The following is a 20,203-nucleotide window of genomic DNA, read 5'->3' as shown; positions in this document are numbered from 1 at the left end:
ACACTCGCACACTAACTCATCTGTACCCTCAAGACACTCACCTGCACTTGGAAACTCAATTGCACACTCACCTACACACAAACTCACTGACCAGCACATTTCGACGCACTCACCTGCACACGTTCACCTGTACTCACTCACTCACCTGCACACACACCCCCCTGCACTTAGTCGCACACTCACCTGAACTTAAGACACACAATGACCTGCACGCACAAACTCAATCATCTGCGCACACACACTCACCTGCACGCCACTCACCTGAGCATGTAGATGATCACCAAAACGAACAGCACGATCAATAAACAGTAAACGCGGTTCTTCTGCGACTTTCGCATGGTGACGCTTGCCATGGTTGTAATCCACCCACCTGCACTTCTCTGTCGCTGTATTTGCGGCACGGCAAACGTGAGCCAAACGCGGAAACTCACAACAACGCACGTGGGTGGCTATCTGTGGCCGTGTGGCGCTTAGCTTATAACGTCAGTGGACTTCACTAAAACTTCACGGAGCAATGGCAATGGAACTCATTCGGTCCAAAGTTGTTTTTGGGGGGGTGAGGGGTTGGTCTCAGCATGCACAAACTTTCTATATCTTTTCTGGATTTTTCCCCAACTTTCTCTATCAAGCACAAACTTTCTGTATTTTTTCTGGATTTTTCCCCAACTTTCTCAATCAAGCACAAACTTTCTGGATATTTTCTGAATTTTCCCCCAACTCTCTCAATCAAGCACAAACTTTCTGGATATTTTCTGGATTTCCCCCCAACTTTCTCTATCAAGCACAAACTTTCTGTCCCAAGTTCTCAACCTGTTCGTCGCGGCTCGGGAGATGAAACAAGAATGAGAGTGATAAACTAGAACATACGATGATGATGATGGTGGTGGTACACTGAAAAGCGACACGCCGCTGCAGGAAAGTTTACGTACAGCTGACTGCAACAGGTGTGACGCAGTGGTGTGTCGATGTATGGGGTGTGTGTGTGTCGATGTAGGGGGGGGGGGTGTGCACCGTGTGCAATGATAACAATACGCAGTCTCTATGCAGCGTGGCTTAGTGTGCGTGCTGTCTCCAGTGAAGTCGCCACCCTGCCCCGCTGTGTACACAGCTTTTGTTTTGCATCGCCATTGACGGCGGGGTCGTGGGTTTGGGGCCCACCGTGGTCACGTCTGTTGCACGTGCACGGTGTGTTCATGTCGCGGTGTGCCACGTCTCGTGTGTTGCTTTGACCTAAGATCACCTGCCGGTGCTTTTAACAGTCAGGGAGTGAATGCAGCGTGCAAAGGCCTAGAACTATGTCCGTCGTGTGTTTGTGTATGCACATTCGGTGTGTCAGTTAAACTACATTCAGTGCGGTTCAACGAAATTGTGTGCTGCGTATAGCGCGTACACACACGCAGCGTTCGATAAAGTGTCTACAAATATACGCTAAACATATCGCTATTCACTCTCGCTTAGAATACAGTGGCGTGTGTGCGTGAGCTGGTATGTACTGCTAAGTGTGCTGGCTACCATCGGTGTTCGTGCTGTGCCGATCACGGCCCCTATGTACCGTACAACAATGTAGAACTTGTACGTTGTGCGTACGTTGCAACACAGTCTGTAGTTTAAACGTAAGATGCAAGTACTGTATATGTGTCTGTGCAGTGTGTGCAGTGTGTGGTTTACATACAGTGCGGAACTGTGTGACACACGACTTTCTCTTGCGTGTGTTTCGAGAGAGATGATTATTCAATTGTTTGTAGCGTGTGTGTGCATTCTATATATATAAAACGTGCTCGGACTGGTTTGGCCAGCTCACACCCCCCTTTGGCGCGATGGCTGAGGCTCTGTTGTTTCCCTATCGCCGCCCCGAATCGTTTTCACGACGACGACGATGCCGTCCCACCCACTCTGCGAGTGATTCCGGTGCGAGGAGAGACCGAGCGGCAACAACAACAAAAAACCGGTGACTTCTTCCGCAAGGAATCGAGTCACTGTAACTGCATTCACCACGCACAGCGCCTTGTGGTGAACACGCAAAACGCATGCACTGACGATATATTTTAACATTTTTTTTACTGATTGGCCTGGCCAAGTCTCGTTAGTGTCAGAGCAGAGAACGCCAAAAGGCGAGCAGTCCAATGACAATGCACTACCAGGGTATTTATAGCTCGGGGTGAGTAGCTACAAAATGGGTTACCTTTTTGCTAGTATCAAAGTATGAATAAGTAATAATAGATGTTAACCTTTCTGGCAGTAAAACGGGTATTGGGATGTTCAAACATCAATTCGAAACCTTTTGCAAGGAATGAAGTTTGCATTAAGCACACGTACGTGTGGTGAACATGCAAAACACAAAACGTGCTCTGACAATATATTTGCATTGTCTTTGAAACTAATTGGTATACACCAGAGACAGCCTTCTGTAGGGTCTAGTCTCACTGTCGTGACGACGCGTGGCGCCAGTTGCAGTTCCAAGGAGAACCAGGGTGTAAATGTCCCTGTCAGCGGCGTGTGCTGCTGGGGCACAAAGGAGAGTCCATGAGGGACATGGCTCTGGTGAATGCAGAGAGGGGCGCATGGGAGGATATAATAGTCTGGGTGAACACGAGAGGGCACGTGACCGTACAGAAGAGGTAACGGGACACGTGGTGTCGGGTCCTCGTTCTTCTGATAAGATTGAGAAGGGGGCGTGGCCGAGGGCGGAGCCAGGCCACGCTGAGGAGCATAAGAGACGAGTCCCGAGAGTCGATCTGGGCTGTCTTCTGGGAATCAACTCGCCGTCTACATCTCTTCGGTCTCCGGGGCTTGTTAGTCGTGAAGCATACTGTGTTAACGGACCTGGTCCGGTTATATAGTTACCCCGTGGTGGTTACCGCTATATAGTATCCCGTTGTATGGTTAGGTAGTGGACCAGAGTACAGAGTTAACTATGTTGTACGTTATGTAGTGACCCCGTTGGGGTCTAGTTAGCTACGTTGTACGTTTAGGGAGTTACCTTGTTGGGATTGTTAAATAAACGTGTTGCCTCCAAGAACAAGTGTGTGTCTCAGTGAAACCACTACATCACTACCAGTGTCAGACCAGAGAATGCCAAAAGGCAAGCAGTGCAAGGACAATGCCCTATCAGAGCATTTGTAGTGTAATAGCGCCGTCTGTTGTCCAGCAACGGCAACTGCAGTGGACGAGCAGTACACACACACCGGTGAGCATATACACGGGTGTGTCGGCAGGGCGGAAGAACTGGGGCAAGGGTCATAGAAGACCCCGTCTAGAAGCCCCTGGAACCCGCAAGTGGGTTCGAGAAGGGAGGCGCGGCTAGGGCGGAGCCAGGCCGCACCGGGTAGCATAAAAGCAGCGGAGAGCTCGTGGCTGCCGGTTCTGGGAAGTGGACTCGCTTGTCGTCACTGTCGTCTTCGCCGCTTTCGTCGCTGTCGTCGGCCGGATAGCTCTTGGCTGTCTTGGTCGGCGCCGTCGGTGTAACACGGTCAGGGTTGTGTTAAGGCTCGGCTAGACGACTCGGGAGAAGCGAGGATGAACCTGTGGACCTGATAGTGTTGAATAAAGAAGGTGCCTCTTCAAGAACCTTGTCTCCCGCTCTGCTCACACTACACATAGCTTGGGGTGAGCAGCTACAAAATGGGACCTTTTTTGCCAGTATCAAATTATGAACCAAGAATAGGTTTTACCCTTTCTGGCAATAAAACAAGAGGTGTTAAGACGTTCAAACACCAAATATCAACCTTTTGCAAGGAATCAAGTACTGAATTTACCACACGTACTTGTGGTGAACATGCAAAACACAAAACATGCTCCGATAATATGGGTGTGGTTAATGCAGACTTGATTCCTTGCAAAATGTTTCTATTTGGTGTTTGAACATCTTGACACCTGTTTTTTTTCCAGAAAGGGCAAACCCTATTCTTACTTTTTGATATTTTGGTACTGGGAAAAAGGTCCCATTTTAAAGTAACTTCCCTCTGCTGTTTTTTTTATCAACATAATGAATCCCCGCTGTCAAGCATGACGTGTGTGTGTATGTCTTGAGGCGGCCCTGGGTCTCCCCTAGGTCGACTCGGCCTTAAATGAGTACCTGGCATCAGTGTAAACATCGCCACTGGGGAGACAAAGGTGGTCGGCGTGGTGCTGGCCACCCACCCCCTCGTGTACTGTTCCGGCCTTCATCGGCGCTACTTGTTAAAAGCACTTACCACCAGCAGTCTGCATACTTGTTACCTCCTTGTCAGTGCCTACCTTATTACAGACCAATTCAGACCGTATTGGTCACCCCGTGCCCCTTATAAATCTCAACGTTCATCTTACAAAGTCCCATCACAAGGGAGAAACATGCAAATAGACATTTGTTTTGCCCGTATTGAAATGGCTATATGCCGCACGGACCTGAAAACTCAATTTACCTGTACAAGAATATGGGTAAACCGTATGGGTTGACAGGTATGCATGTGAGGCAAGGCCATTTCCACTCATGTGCAGTCAAACCATTAACTACTGTGCAGAACTCCTCTTGTCCGCAACCATACTACGTAGTACGTACCCACAACTTATATTGTCCACGAAAGATGTAAAGTCCACTGAGTCTTCGATTCCCAGCGTACCAATAAGTTCCTATTATTCGCCGGCATTTGGAAGTGTTCCCATTAAGTGGATGAGAACGGCATCCAATTATATACCGTACAGTACTCTCAAACATTGTTTGTAAATAAGAGGGTAAATTCGTAAATAGACTGTACGAAATTCGTATCCCACAACTACATGAACACTCTGCTTTGCGTACATTACGTTACATATATATTTTTGGCACGTATTGTTTTTTAGCCTTGGTTTTTAATGTGCTCGTTGTACCATGTTGATGCAGACCTTGCCATTTGAAACTTGGCCATGTACAGTTGTTTTTTGATTGTTTTGTTCAGGTTTTTTTTGTAATCACGTTTTTGTGAGCATGTCCCCATTGAAAAATAATATATTGCTCAATGGATTTTTATTTTTTTTACTTGTACCAATATAAAGCCTAAACCTATTCAACTAAAATTATTGAAACTTCAAGAAACCACTACAATACATTTCCCTACTGATTAGTGTTCGTTTTAAAACTTTACTTCACATTAATGGTTTCAAATGAATGGAGGCAATCTGGGAAATAAGTAATATTGAAATGACTTATTGCCGTCAGTTAATGTAATATTTCGTCAAAATGTGCTTGTGTGCTACATTGTTGCATCTCAAACTCTGAATGCACATACACTCATCCTTAGCTGGATGTATAATTTAGTGGCTTAGCCAATGTGCAATTGTTAATTTGTTTCAACCCCACCTCCACCTGAAATTCCTACCGTGCTGTAAAGTACAGCAAGTGCTTAAAACCCTGGTCACGTGGCACACAGGAGTAAGCGATTGAATGCCGAACAAATGCATGGCAAAGTGTTACATTAATACTGGTACTGTATGAAGCCATATTCTCAAAAATAAGCCCTTGTTATTGTACCTAAGCGAACCCCATTCCACAGATGTCACAACAGGCTTCTACCTAGTTATGAAAGCAATATACACATGTTCAGGGCATATGCAAGTACATGCAGTAATACAAATATACTAGAAACGGGTATCCTTTTTGTTCACAGATTCTGTTGTATAATTTTGCAGTATTAGCTTGAGCGAAACTACAGTACAGTAGGTATAGTGATTTCATAAGCTTTAATTAATTATTGACACAACACATACATTGTGTGGGTTTCATGTTTATTAATACAGTATTTTCAAAACAGTCAGAATGTGTGAACAGCTTTCTTAAATATGTACTGGATATCCGTTACAACTTAACATTGGACAATGAACAGTATCCGCAAGCTAGCTACTTTAAATTAGTATACACGGTTATCTGTGTAGGTGTACTATCCAGATGTAGACCATTCACCTTTCGTGTAACGTTTCTAAGAAACTTTTACTCACTAGCACATTTCACCTACACAATATCACCATGTCATCTCCAAACGTAAAATACACTTACCTAGAATATATGCTTATACTGCATGATTGTTAATGCTGCAAAAATGTATGAAGTAACAATAGGAATTACACACGGTCGAACATGTATTCGCCCTGTGCAGCGAGCTGTACACGTTGGCGAGTAACATAACCAAGCCCCCCCCCCGCCCCGGGTCAAAGTAATCCAATTACGTGAATTGCAGAAAATTAATTAAAATTTTCAAAGGCTAAGGAAAACATGCTACATACAGAATATCGTGCCAATATTATGCTGAGTCTATACACGATAGCAAAACAATCCTACTCTTTAAAGATGTAATTTAACATGCATGCTCTGAATAAAAAAAAAAGTTATTCGAATTAGTATTTATGTTTTACATTTCACATTTAAATATTATGACAGTTTAATTAAACCAAAACTGTAAAACACGACCACAGTATGATTATACGTACATTTACAAACCCGAAAGATTACTGTGCAAGAAGGCATTGGCTTGGTACACAGTACGTATTAAACAAAGCATGTTATTAAACGAGTATAAATATATGGCGCAAGATATGGAAGCTAATTCTTTTTAAATTGATGAAGACCTCGAACAGATTAAATCAAGTCACATCATATGTAAACGGCCATATGGGTACAGCCTGAATGAGTCCAAGGTACACTTTGACCTTCAGTGGCTAACAAGTTCTGAGATGCATCCAAGAAACTGGAAAATTTATTCATTTAATAGAGCGTGTCTGAAAGACAGTATTGTATTGTGCTAGACGCTCCAAATGTAAGTAAGAGATGGACATGCTCACAACAGATATAAAGGGCCCTCGTAAAATGTGACTTTCTTCAACTGAAACGAATGCAGTCCCAGCTGTACTGTGATATCTCTGGGAATTTGCCAAAGATATCCGTGCAATAACCACAATTTTGTTAACTGAAATAAAACAATATTGAACACTGCACTATACTGCAATTTATAATTGAGGAATCTAGTAAGCCTTATCTAGACCGATAATTAAATCACAGTTCCTGAGCACATGGCCAAAGTCCCAAAATGCAAAGCGATAAGCAACAAACGCCACAATTAAAGTTGTCACATGTAACAGTGTAACACATTTAATGAAATTGAGCAAGGTAATTACATATTTGGAAAAGAGTTGATGGGAGCCAATGTTACAGTTAGCGCAGTTTAAGGGAAGAAGCAGAAATGTAAGTGTTGTGATCTGCAGTGGAGTGGTTGAATACAGAATGAATGAAACAGTCAGTCTGGCAGAGAGAGTCCTCAACATGGATCAAGGAGCCAATGAGTCTAAAGTTCACGGTGACATTCCCCCTTTAGTAGTAATGATGCAATGAAGGTAGCAGAGAAGGCACTTCTGGATGGCTTCACAAACAAAGCATGACCCACTTTAAGCAGCCTTTTAGATACCTTCAAAATTGACTCCGTTTAAAAGTTTAAAGTCCACGTTACTAAAATATGTTGCTGTAGTTTCAAACGATCCTGTGACAGTAATTATGGCCTCAGGCTAATGCCATGGACAAATGTGTCAATAAAGTCAGCCATAAAAACTAAATATTTGCAGAGGAAGATGAAAAAAACTAGATAGATGCAGATCATAATAATCCATAATATAGTTTTTTTTTTATTAGATCGCGTAAATATAAATGTGTTGTTATACCCGCCACCACCCGACACAGCCAATTGGTAAGGTTTGTCACGTAAATAGAACATGCCAAATATGTGACTAGTGCAGCACACTGGTGTGTTGGAGAGCAAATCCACAACATTTGCAATCTAACCTAACCTAAAAAAACAATTTAACCCAACAAACCTATATTATGGATATTGGTCGCGAAAGCCGACGTGTTAAGCAGCTCATGATGTCGAGCTCCTGTATATTTTAGAAATATAAGAAGACACAAAGGTCCATTTCAGGACAGTATTTTTCACTCTTGTTTGGAGAGGTCATTGTCACTGCTGATGCCGATGAGATAGGCTTGTGGGGCCAGGCCATAAATCTTCTTCACCTGCAACAGAATGGCAGAGAAAATATTGCAAAGAACAATGTACAATAATATTCACTTATTTACAACATGACACTGTGTTTATGTAAAAACGTGAATTTAAAACCGAGTGTACTGTCACATAATTGTACTGGGTACTTTTTTGTTTCCTTTGATAGTGAAGACAAGTGTTGATGTTGGCCTAAAAGCGTCCTTTTCGAAGATGAGCCACGCTCTTTCATCTTCAAGGGCAATCCCACAGATTCGAGGAAACACAACGCGTGGGAAATGAAAAATACGTTTTTTTGTTGGGTTACATAACAGTGATATGAGTATTCGTAAGTATAAAGGAACTGCTTAGCATGACATTTTATTTGCCTATATGTCTACATGTTTACAAAAAAGTAATTATAAAACTCCATCAATCCAGGTTAAGGCAATGATGTCATGAAATTGTTAATTACCATATGAGGCTATAGTCTGGATAGAACATGTATATGAATTCTAGATTTGAAGCTTTCGTGACTGCAAGGAATCATCTTCTTAGGTTTTTTCGGTAAAGTCACGTAGAAAGTAAAATAAAATAAAAACAAAAATCACGACGTTTCGGAGGCAACACAAGTCTCCGTCATCAGGTGGGACCGTCACAGCCAGATTAGCTGTATCAAGTGAGGCAATGATTCAAGATGTAATCCCTTAAAAGCGAGTTGAGGGGGGAGGGAGAGGGAGGGGGGAGCTCATCAGACTATGGTAGCCAATGAAAGGAACGTATCGGGAGGGAGGGGGGGCGAGGCCAAAAGGGTGGGCGATGGACGTGGAAGCGCTTGTGCGCAAGCGGCCAATTACTGCACACGCCAACACAATGGAGCGATTGTTCGCAAGCGGCCAGCCACTGCACCCGCCAACACAATGGGCAGAGAGGAGGAGGGGAGGTCTAATACACATGATAGACAAAAGAACGAAAATGATGATGGGTACAAACTTAGGGGGAGCTCATCAGACTATGGTAGCCAATGAATGGAAAACCTAAGAAGATGTATATGAATCTTTATCACAAATACACCGAAAACTTTTAAATTTGTATAACACTTGGAAATATACATCATATATAAGGTGAAACTTTAATATAGTCATAATATCATGCCAAAATTTTATGGTCACAGAATTTTGTATAAATCAGTCAGTCATGCGTGCGTGTGTGAGTGATACACATGTTAATACTATTGTAGGGGTGTTAGAGAGAGAGCCCGTTATGCATGGCAGCCTATGGTAAACAAACACAGTAGGCGGGGCTACATGTGTGCACAAGCAGGTGCCCTCTGCGACGTCCGCGCCAGACACCCTGGGGGGTCGATTCGGTCGTTATGATCCCCCGGGGCCCCACCCCTCAGGGAGGGGTTGGGTATAAAAGGGGAATGTATCGAAGGGCTCGGGAGTGATGTTTAGCTAAAGAAGAGGAGGCGGAAGACGTCTGAGATAGAGCCCTGGACTCCCCCTGGTACGCCGTCCTTATCAGGACCGCGCAGGCTCGAGCCAGTGGCGTGGTACCAGAGCCAGAGCCAGTGCTGGTCTGGACTCTGGGTACCGGGCCCGACTGACCAGTGTCGGGCCAAGATAGCCTCCCCTAGCCCATTAGTGGAGGACTCAGAGGCAGGCTAGGGTTAGCTAGAGAGGTGTGTCCTCAGATAGACGGGTGAGGGGGCCGATACCCCCTCAAATGTGTATGTCACAACGTTGGTGTTAAATAAACAAGTGTGCCTCCAACTCCGGTGTGAACGAGTCGTGAGCGTTACTACATCTGGCGTCAGAAGTGAAACAAAGTACGAACATGGATACACGTCGGACGACTCGAGTCGGGGTACCAGAGGCAGAAGACACCACTGCAGTCGGAGGGCCCGAGACGGCTGAAGATGCCATCGACCAGCCGGGGCTGGGCGCATCCACGCCACAGCAGCTGGAGGAAGGGGAGCCGTCGATGGAGGGGCTGAGGGAGGCGCACGCGAAGCTGACCGAGCTGCTGTACGCCGCAGCCGCCATGCTCGACACCATCACGCAGCTGGGGGCTGCGGGACCGCCACGGGGCAACGGCAGCCGACGATCACAGCGCCTTCCCGCCATTTCCACGGAGCAACATTTTGAAACTCCCGCCATCGCTGCAGCTGCTGTTGAGGGCGTGGCCGCTCTAAGCATCGCGTCCAACGGCGGGAGTACAGTACCTGCCGCGTCACCACCAACGGGCGGAACGTCACCACGGGTGCGACCGGCGATGCCATCGCTGGTTCGTGCCGACGCTGAGTTGAGTGAGGCGGACGAGGGAGTGCGTTCTTCCTCTGCAGCCGCTGCCTTACATCAGCGGCTACCTCCACTCAAGGAATTTGTGGGCGAGGATGGCGACTGGGGCGGCTTCCAGCGGCGCTTCCTCGCTCACCAGGAGATGGCACAGTGGACAGACGCCGAGGCTCTCCGCGCGCTGCCAGCACTTCTCGACAGCGACGCCCTCGCCACTCTAACATCGGCTTCGAAGGAGAGGCGCTCCACGCTGCGGAAGGCGATGCAGGTGCTGTCGGCGGTATATGGTCCACCATCGGACTGTCGCCAACTCTTTTACGATCGCCAGCGGGGGACGAAGGAGTCGCCCCTGGCGTACCGCACAAGCCTCCTGGCACTGGCGAAGGAGGCCTTTCCACGAATGGATGACGAGGGTGTCGACGCCATGGTGACAGAGAAGATACTTTTGCTGGCGGACGACTTAGACATCGTCATTGTCGCACAGGACGATGCAGAGATGTGCTCCCTCCAAGCGGCCCGTCTTCTCCACGCAAACCTGTCCTCTCAACGACGGAAGGCCAGCAAGGCGGCGAGCGGGCGTGCCGTCGCTGCAGCCACCCTCCCGGCGGAAGAGGTTTGCGCCATCGACCATCAACGGCAGCATGGAGCGGGAGTACGGGAGGACCGGGCCGGTTCAAGCCGTCTACAACATCCATCGTCGTCACCAGCGCTTCCACGCTGTTACAACTGCGGCATCCGGGGCCACGTCGCCTCGGGGTGCCGCTCTCCTGGGCAGCGCAGGACGACACCTCAACGGGACGCCGGCCCTCGTCACAAGCTCCACCATCATAATCCGGCGAGTCGCGGCACCCCTCACGTTTGGCCCACGCACACGCCCGTCGCACACTTAAACACCGCAGCGAAGGGGGGGCCAATATCGCGTACCATGGCACCAACACGCACCGCTCTGGGTACTCAGATTGAACCCAGCCAGTGGTCCGTGTTGGCCCATCGGGTTGTAGCCGCGTCGTCAGGGTCGTCGGCCGTTGTGGGTCACATCGATGGGGTCGAGGTGCGCATCCTGGTCGATACAGGAGCATCGGCGACCATTATTTCGGAGTTGATTTATAACATTCTCCCTGCCCAAAGCCGTCCTTTGATGCCTGTTAACGTGCCATTCTTTGCTGCTAACGGGGGTTCACTTGGCATCATCGGACAAATTCGAGCCCAAATTTGTGTCGGGGATATTAAATTATCTGGGCCGATTTTTGTTTCCTCCTCGCTGGCGGTTCCGTGCCTGCTGGGGACGGATTTCCTGGCCAAAATGCCGATTAGGATATTAATCGACCAGGGATGCATTGAGCTCCCATCGGGCCGACGCATGGCGTTTTTGCCATCCCCCGCTACGAGCCGGACGGCGTTCGCGACGGTGCCGGCGTTCGTAGATAGAACGGTGCGCGTTCCTCCGGGGGCGCAAATGTTAATTCCTTTGAGACTTCGGCGGCCCTTCGCTAAGGGCATTGGGGCTCAAGGGGTTTTGCTGGGACCGTCTAGGGCCGGGGTCAGTGGACCTAATTTACTCCCGGCCCAGACCATAGTGAGAGGGGATGGAGAACCCTTCATCGCGGTCCTCAATGTGGGCTCGCAGACGGTGGTGGTCCCACAGGGGACCGTGCTTGCTCACGCAACGCCGGTGCCCTGTGAGGAACCCGTCGCGAGTCATGTCGGCGCTGCCCCTGCACCGCGACCACATTCAGACAGCGATGAAGGGTGGCTCGAGGCGCTTTGCGCGGGATCGACGGACCTGTCAAATTTAGAGCGCCAACGTCTTAAGACACTACTGAGGGAATTTTCCGACGTTTTCAGTCGGGATAAATACGATTTGGGCTGCACTCATCTGCTGCGTCACCATATTGATACGGGTGACAGCGCGCCAATACGCCTAAATCCTTTTCGGTTGAGTCCCGCCGAAAAGGACCATGTCAAATCGGCTGTTGATGACATGCTAGCCGCCGACATAATTTCTCCCTCCAACAGCCCTTGGGGAGCGCCGATCGTCCTGGTTAAGAAGCAGGACGGTTCGTTGCGGTTTTGCGTTGACTTTCGGCGCCTTAATAAAATTACGGTTGCCGACGCATACCCGCTCCCACGGATGGACGAATCGCTTGACGCCTTGGCGGGAGCGCGATTCTTCTCCACATTGGACTTACTTTCGGGATTCTGGCAGCTTCCTCTGGACGATGATTCAAAGCCTAAAACTGCTTTCCGTACTCCGCACGGCCTGTTTCAATTCAACCGGTTGCCGATGGGCTTACACTCAGCGCCGGCAACTTTCCAGCGGTTGATGGAATTGGTTTTGGCTGGATTGCAATGGGAGTCGTGCCTGATTTATTTGGATGACGTCATTGTCTTTGGCAAAACTTTTGAGGAACATCTCCAGAGGTTGCGGGCGGTTTTCCTAAAGATGCGGGCTGCTAATTTGAAATTTAAGCCCCAAAAATGCCATTTGTTACGCGAGTCGGTGCGTTATTTGGGGCACATCGTGGGGCGCTCAGGTATTTCTACCGATCCCGCCAAAACGCAGTGTGTAAGCTCCTGGCCGACTCCCACCTCAGTGGGAGAGGTTAGGAGTTTTATTGGGTTTGCGTCGTATTATAGACGCTTCGTCGCTAATTTTGCGACTATCGCCAAACCCCTACATGCTTTAACATCTAAAGGGGTTCGGTTTTGCTGGGGTCAGGAGGAGGAGGCTGCTTTTTGCTCCCTTCGGGATGCTTTGGTAAACGCTCCTCCCCTGATTTACCCTGATTTTTCAAAACCGTTCTTGCTCGACACCGATGCGAGCAACACGGGTATTGGGGGCGTGCTCTCCCAGGTGGTTGACGGCGTGGAACATGTGGTTGCGTACGGCAGTCGGGTGTTGTCTCCAGCGGAGCAACGATATTGTGTCACCCGTAGGGAACTGTTGGCAATTGTCCATTTCATCCAACAGTATCGCCCATATCTGTACGGTCGGCGTTTCACCGTCCGCACAGATCATGCGGCACTGCAGTACGCCCTGAGGGTTCAACAGCCATCGGGACAATTGTCCCGATGGTTGGAGGTCCTCCAGGATTACGATTTCCAAACCACATACCGTAAGGGCGTTCGCCACACCAACGCGGACGCTCTGTCACGCTTGCCAACCGCCTCCGAGTGTGCATGCCTCCTGGGGTCTGGACGTTGCAGGCCTCCAGGGGACACATCGCTACCTGTCTTGGCGGCCGCCAACGACGACGATGCAGTGGTTCCTAATTCGATCGAACAACAGGGCAAAGATTCCCTGTTGGGGTTGCCCGTCATTGAATGGGGGCGCCTCCAGATGGAGGATGTCTCCCTCCTCGGGTGGCGACGTCGCGTTGGCGGTGCGGCGGGGGGAAAAAGAGGTGGTTCCGACGCATGGGAAATGTGCCAAGGTCTGCTGATGCATTGGGACGGGAAGTCACGCCGACATCGGCTGGTGGTCCCTACTGGGTTGCGGGGTAGGGTGGTATGGGCCGCTCATGAGCGCCTCCTACACCTGGGGACCCAAAAGACTCTCGCCTTGTTGCAACTTGATTTTTATTGGCCTGGCATGACGAGGGATGTTGGGGATTTGTTGGGATCATGCCCTCAATGTGCACAACGCAAACCGCCGGCACGGGAGTCTAACCCGCCTTTGCAATCGATCAAAGTGTCCAGGATAAACGAGCTGGTCGCTCTGGACATTTTGGGACCATTCCCCGCCACCCCCAGGGGGAATAGATATTTGTTGACTGGTGTCGAGTATTTTACACGCTGGCCTATGGCCTGGCCTCTGGCCAACCAGTCGGCAGCAGCCATCGTGGAGGCCTTTGTTCAGGGTTATGTCCTGGACAAAGGTGCTCCGGAGAGGTTGCTGACCGACCAGGGCAGAAATTTTTCCGGTAAACTACTCAGACAAGTCTGCGATCTCCTGGGCACAAAGAAAATTCGGACCTCCCCATATCACCCACAAACTGACGGGATGGTCGAACGTTTGCATCGCACCATCTCGTCCATGTTATCACAACAAGTTTCGGACTCGCAAACGGATTGGGACCTACAAATTCAGGGGGTCTTGGCGGCGTACCGGATGGCACCCCATGCAGCTACGGGGTTTTCTCCCTTTTACCTCATGTACGGCCGAGAACCAGACCCGCCTGTTCGTGCCCAGTTGCGGATCCCCGTGCCGCAGGGAAAAACTAATCTGGCTGACCATGTTAAATTTAATCTGGACAAATTGACCGAGGCACGGGATGCTGCAATGCAAAACTCTGACCTCCGTCAGAAGGCGAATGAGCGCCTCAGATTGAGTCGAGCGCACATACTGCAGTGGAAGCCGGGGGACAAGGCATGGTTGCACTGCCCCCAGGTGCCACTGGCAACCTCCTCTAAACTGGTGCGGCCGTGGCGGGGCCCTGTGGAAGTGGTGGAGGTGTTACGTCCGCAGTGCGTGCGCATAAAGTGGGGGAAGCGGAGATGGTTCGTGCACCCCTCTAGGTTGAAACCCTTCGCAGCGGTACACAATCCCACTTCACACACGCGTGGCCAAACGTGTGGGGGGTCGGCCGACTCGCTGGGTCCGTCTCCGTCGCTCTCACCTAATGCCTTGCCGGCTGTGCCACCTTCAGGAGCATCGGGAGTGACGGGCTCACGCCCGATCACCCCTCCTGCGGATACCGAGGGTCACGCGGAGTCGGATGAATGCTCACCCCAAGACGGACAGTCGCCACCTGATGGTCCGCCACGCGGGGTTACCCCGTGCGAGGGGCCCGCTGCAAGGACGCGCGCTAAAATGCGCAAACTGTTGTGAGGCCGGAAAATGTGTACATAGCTGTTGTGTTTATTGGGTGTTGTGTGGGTGGTGTGTTCCCCGCTCCTCGGATGTACATATGTTGGGTTCACCGTGTGTTGTGTGTGCGTGGTGGGTTCCCTGCTGATTGTATATAGGCTGTTTTTTTACGGAATTCGTATTTATTCGGGGGGGGGTGCGTCGGGTTGTTTCTCATCTTGTTGTTGCGTTCTTGTTCTGGTTCCTGTTATTGTTCAAAAATAGTGAGGCACACGCGCGGTCAGGGGGTGAAGGCACCTTTATTGTCAAATTTTTGTATGTTGGCAGCCGGGACGGCTGCATGCTATGCGGGGGGGAGTGATGTAGGGGTGTTAGAGAGAGAGCCCGTTATGCATGGCAGCCTATGGTAAACAAACACAGTAGGCGGGGCTACATGTGTGCACAAGCAGGTGCCCTCTGCGACGTCCGCGCCAGACACCCTGGGGGGTCGATTCGGTCGTTATGATCCCCCGGGGCCCCACCCCTCAGGGAGGGGTTGGGTATAAAAGGGGAATGTATCGAAGGGCTCGGGAGTGATGTTTAGCTAAAGAAGAGGAGGCGGAAGACGTCTGAGATAGAGCCCTGGACTCCCCCTGGTACGCCGTCCTTATCAGGACCGCGCAGGCTCGAGCCAGTGGCGTGGTACCAGAGCCAGAGCCAGTGCTGGTCTGGACTCTGGGTACCGGGCCCGACTGACCAGTGTCGGGCCAAGATAGCCTCCCCTAGCCCATTAGTGGAGGACTCAGAGGCAGGCTAGGGTTAGCTAGAGAGGTGTGTCCTCAGATAGACGGGTGAGGGGGCCGATACCCCCTCAAATGTGTATGTCACAACGTTGGTGTTAAATAAACAAGTGTGCCTCCAACTCCGGTGTGAACGAGTCGTGAGCGTTACTACACTATCCTAGAAGTGCTGGAAAGCTGATACGGTATTTGGCAAAAGTATAGGTCAATGGTTATAACTACACTTCAAGAAACAAATTTTAGCTACCTAAGATTGAGGTGAAATTATTATATTTTTCTAAAGCTAGGCCCACAAAATTTAGCATCTAGATAGTTTATAGAGAGCTGAAACAAAATATAAAATCATAATTTTATATATAAAACATTGGCCGCCAAAAAATTACAGCCCTCCAAAAATTATGACGTGAAATTTAGCATTAAAAAATCCCAATAAAAAAATCAATGTTCATGTTTGAATTGGAAGGTGGACGTTTTAAAGGAAGCCTGATACAAGTTTGCATCCAAATATGACACCTATTTTAGATTATCCAATCTTTAGAAAAAATAATGGAAGAGTGTGATTCTGAATCCAATAAAAAGTTCACCAGCACACTCATGTTACGATAACAACACTTGATACAATATGCATACTGAAGTTACATGTTGTGTGCATAGCAACATATCACCTATTTTGAAATGGCAGTTGCATGCGATTTAGAAACATTTACTATTTTGCTTGTGAAAGTGAGACTAAGCATCATGGGGATGGTCAATGAATATTAAACAGAATGTACCTCATAGAATCCAGTGCCCAGGCTCGTCTGGCCACTCACGTATCTATGGAATGATCTGAAATACCCTGCTTCCTCTTCTGGCGTGACATTTGATTTATCTCTCACTATCCGTATCGTTTCATCACCGCCTCTTGCTTGCTTCAAACCAGAAATGGAGGGCTTTGCACGGATGGACGTGTGGCTAGAGACTTGTTTCTCCCTGTGATCAGATTGGTTTGTTCGTTGGGATGCGGTGGTCTCACGGGTCATGTTTCTCTGTAGTTGCACAGATTGTGAAACCTTCCCAGCCTGTGACTGTACAGATGCCACGCTGTGTTGCAGTTGCATCGCATGTGGTCATTCTTGTACTCACCATGCCCCCAAGCTGAGCTTGAGACTTGTCTGCTGTTTCCAGTAGTTCTCTTCCAAATGCTCCACTAACGTTTTGTTGATGCAAAAGTGAATGCTGCTCTAGTGAAGCAGAAAATGCAGCACCTTTAACTGGGGCAACAGCCTCATGTAATGGCTGCAGATGGTATGTTGTAGCCTGTTGCGATAGCGACATTGCATGTTTAACGTGACCTTCAACAGTGTTGTCAGACGCTGAAATCTGGTAAGAAGTTGAACGTCCACTGCCACCCATGTCGGACGAGATAGTACCTGCTGAGGAAGACTTGGAAGCGTAATGACTCTGACCCATTGATTTTGTTGGACTAGTAAGCTGCTTGTGCCCAAATTCCTCTGAAACAATGCCATGACCCTTTGAACCTGTGGCAGCCAGAGCAGTCAGGACACCCTGTGAGGATTCCCATTTTCCTTGCGAGCTTGACAAACCGGCACCTAGTGAAGATCCATGCAATTTGGTAATGGCTGAAGCCTCTGAACCTCTTATAGAAACACTGTTTGGCATTTTATCAGCAGATTGAATGCCACTGTTGGTTGCACTCGATGGCTGTACTAATGTCTTATTTGTACGGAACGGCATAGAATTATCTGCAAGTTTCAACTTGGTATTTAACTGTGTTGATTCACTCAATAGCTTTGCCGTTCCTGATTCAATGAAAGTGCTGCTTGCGTTTGTCATTTCTTTTTGAGGGCTCTTTTGGATGGAACTGAAATACGTATTTTGTGTTACTAAATTGACAGATTGATTTTCTTTTTCCTGTTTTTTGGAAAGTTCTTCTGGAAGTGTTAGCTGAACAGAGCCTGGTTTGAGTCCACCAGGTTGTGTAGATGCAGTGAAGCTCTCTCTTATATCCAAACATTTCCCTTTATTTGCAGGTATAGAAGAAATCGTTTGCCCTTGGATCGTATTTCTGCCGTGTTCATCGGAAGAAAATGACGACAAAGAACTTTGCTTAGACCATCTGTCAGCACTTGTGGAATATACCTTTGAAGTGTCACCAACATTGTGTTCCAGAGACGTTGCCAGTGCGGGTAAAGGTGGTCTTTCTATTTTATTCTGCTGAATGGATGAAAGTGATGATACAAATCCACTGGAGCTGTTTATGGAATTAGCACGGGTGGTTGATTGAACTCCAAACTCTACATCTCCGGTATAGCTCCTTTGTTTATTAAATAGCACCTTTGTGTCACTTTTTAGTGATGGTGATGCATAATTTTGTGTTCCTTCAATAGTTGAATTCATCGTTTCTAAAACAAATTGTTGCTCTTGACTGCCCACGCGTTGGGTGCCTCTGTGTTCAAATTCCATTCCAGAGCATTCTAAACTTTGCAATGTTTCTCCATGCACATCACTGCTGCTGTCTTTACATTGGTGAGGCTTTGAATGCAGCACTTTTGCCTCTGAACTAGAGTCTTTACTTTTGATTAGAGTTTGTGATGATAACATCGTTTTCTTCACACTTGTGGTTTTACCAGCAGAAAAGGATGAACTCGAGCCTTGAATAAGACCTGTACCAGCTGTAGCGATATTTCCTTCTTGACCACCCCCAACAGAATGCTGCACAGATTTAACAACTAAAGTTTTTGATGGTTCTGTTTGCATATTAAAGGACTGATGTGTGGACACTGGTGCAGAAAATGTGATGGCACTTGTTGTAATGATTTCTGGAACACCGCCTAGGGAAGTTCCTTTAGACCGATGGCCAACAGCTGTGCTGTACTGCATACCCTTCTGAATGTCAATTATATTTGTACCTCCTGCCAATGATGACACGTCTGTTCTCCTTCCCTCCAGAATTAATTTTGTATTCCCTGATAATGAGCGATCTTCTCGGCTCGCGTTATCAAATTGGACTCTCCTGATATCAGAAGTGTTGGATGTCTGTTTAGTTCCAAATTCAACAGTGTCTCCAGCCTGTGATTCTATGATGACCTCTGAACTCTGAAAAGTGAACTGTCCCGGTTCTTCCCTGAACTGGGACGGTGACAAAGGCTCTGTCTGAGTTGTGGTGCTGCTGGGCTGACTAGAGGAAAATGAAGATATGGTGCTTCTTGAGGCTTTTGAAAATGTTGCTCCAGATGCTCCTTGACGATCCCCAGAGGTGACAGCCATTGGGTAATCTCGAGCATGTTTTACAGCTTCTATTGCTGGTGTCACACTCCTCCCTTCAATAATGGTTTTGGTCCTCTTCGACAGTGAACTGCGATCTTGAACTCCCGAACCTTGTAGGGTCGAGCTGCTATCGAACATTACCTTGTTTCCTTCAAATGTATTTGACCCCTGCCTTGCTCCACTTTCGCTCAGGTCTTGAGATTGCGATGAATTTGTTATTTCTGACTGCCCTGACTTGACCAAAGACATGAATGTTGCAGTTGTGTCCATCGACTGGTGATCAGCAAATACCTCTGTCTGCACTGGGAGGACCATGTTGCTGGAATGACCATGGTATACGGACGACACTGAATAATTTGTTGAAACTGTGTCAGATGCAGCAGGACGGCTGCCAAAATCCACACTCGTTAAATGGTCTGCAGACTTACCATGCAGGGACGAAGCCTGCATTTGGGTTTTTGCGCCACTGTTTTGTCTAGACACAGCTAATGACGAGCCTGGTAAGTGTGTGGCAGTGCCAGTGCTAGCTTCCAATGTATTCGAGTGAGTCGTGTGTAAGGAGCTGACAGGAGTGTCTGGCGAAACGTTGACGCCCTGTCTATACGCCTGCTGCATGACAGCTTGACTCACGATTCGCAATCCCAGTTCAGAATCGGCACGAGAGAATGCTCCCGTGGAATCAAGGTCACGCACCTCTAATATTTCAATGTGTTTAGTCTTTAGGTTGCCCTTATTGGACGTTACTGTGCTTGTGGCCATGTGTTCAGACTTTAGAACATTTGCCGATTGTCTTTTATACTCTAAATCTTGCTGCTTCAACTTGTCACCGCCATCTTCACTGCCATAGATCACCTCGAGATTTCTCTCATCCATCACTGAGATAGCTTTGTCTTGTAACTGTAGGTGGCAAGAGGAAGCATGCGAGTTCCCAAAGTCAACACTGACTTTGTCCTTACCAATGAGAGTCCGGTTGTACCTCACTAAATCCTGCTCAGACAAAACCTCAACAGACCTCGTCGCCTTCACTTTGACTTCCATTGATGCATCCTCTTGTCCCTCCGTTTCATCCCT

The 20,203-nt window shown here is 48.2% G+C and overlaps 1 protein-coding gene and 1 long non-coding RNA gene across 5 annotated transcripts in view; one reads left to right on the top strand and one right to left on the bottom strand.

Annotated features, from left to right (window-relative positions):
- The window catches only part of GLB1L2 (galactosidase beta 1 like 2), a 68,030-nt gene extending 66,032 nt beyond the window's left edge, over positions 1–1,998 (bottom strand). The window contains exons 1-2 of one of the 4 annotated variants that reach the window (XM_078870122.1): positions 1,673–1,997; positions 262–386 (exon numbers count right to left, since the gene is read on the bottom strand). In XM_078870122.1, the coding sequence (XP_078726248.1) occupies positions 262–353 (92 nt within the window). In that variant the 5' untranslated portion in view covers positions 354–386; positions 1,673–1,997. Of the gene's footprint in view, positions 1–261 lie in introns of all 4 variants that reach the window. The other 3 variants (XM_078870126.1, XM_078870121.1, XM_078870124.1) reach the window with 3 other exon arrangements.
- An 8,877-nt stretch (positions 1,999–10,875) lies between these two features.
- LOC144943004 (uncharacterized) lies at positions 10,876–15,842 on the top strand. The gene is made up of 2 exons (XR_013639434.1): positions 10,876–11,108; positions 14,923–15,842. It is a non-coding gene; the product is annotated as an uncharacterized LOC144943004 (long non-coding RNA).
- Positions 15,843–20,203: the final 4,361 nt, after the last annotated feature.

The sequence above is a fragment of the Lampetra fluviatilis genome, chromosome 29, assembly GCF_964198595.1.
Source record: "Lampetra fluviatilis chromosome 29, kcLamFluv1.1, whole genome shotgun sequence".
Taxonomy (NCBI): Eukaryota; Metazoa; Chordata; class Hyperoartia; order Petromyzontiformes; family Petromyzontidae; genus Lampetra; species Lampetra fluviatilis.
The sequence above is the reverse complement of the archived record's forward strand: the minus strand, read 5'-3'. Positions and strand labels throughout refer to the sequence as shown.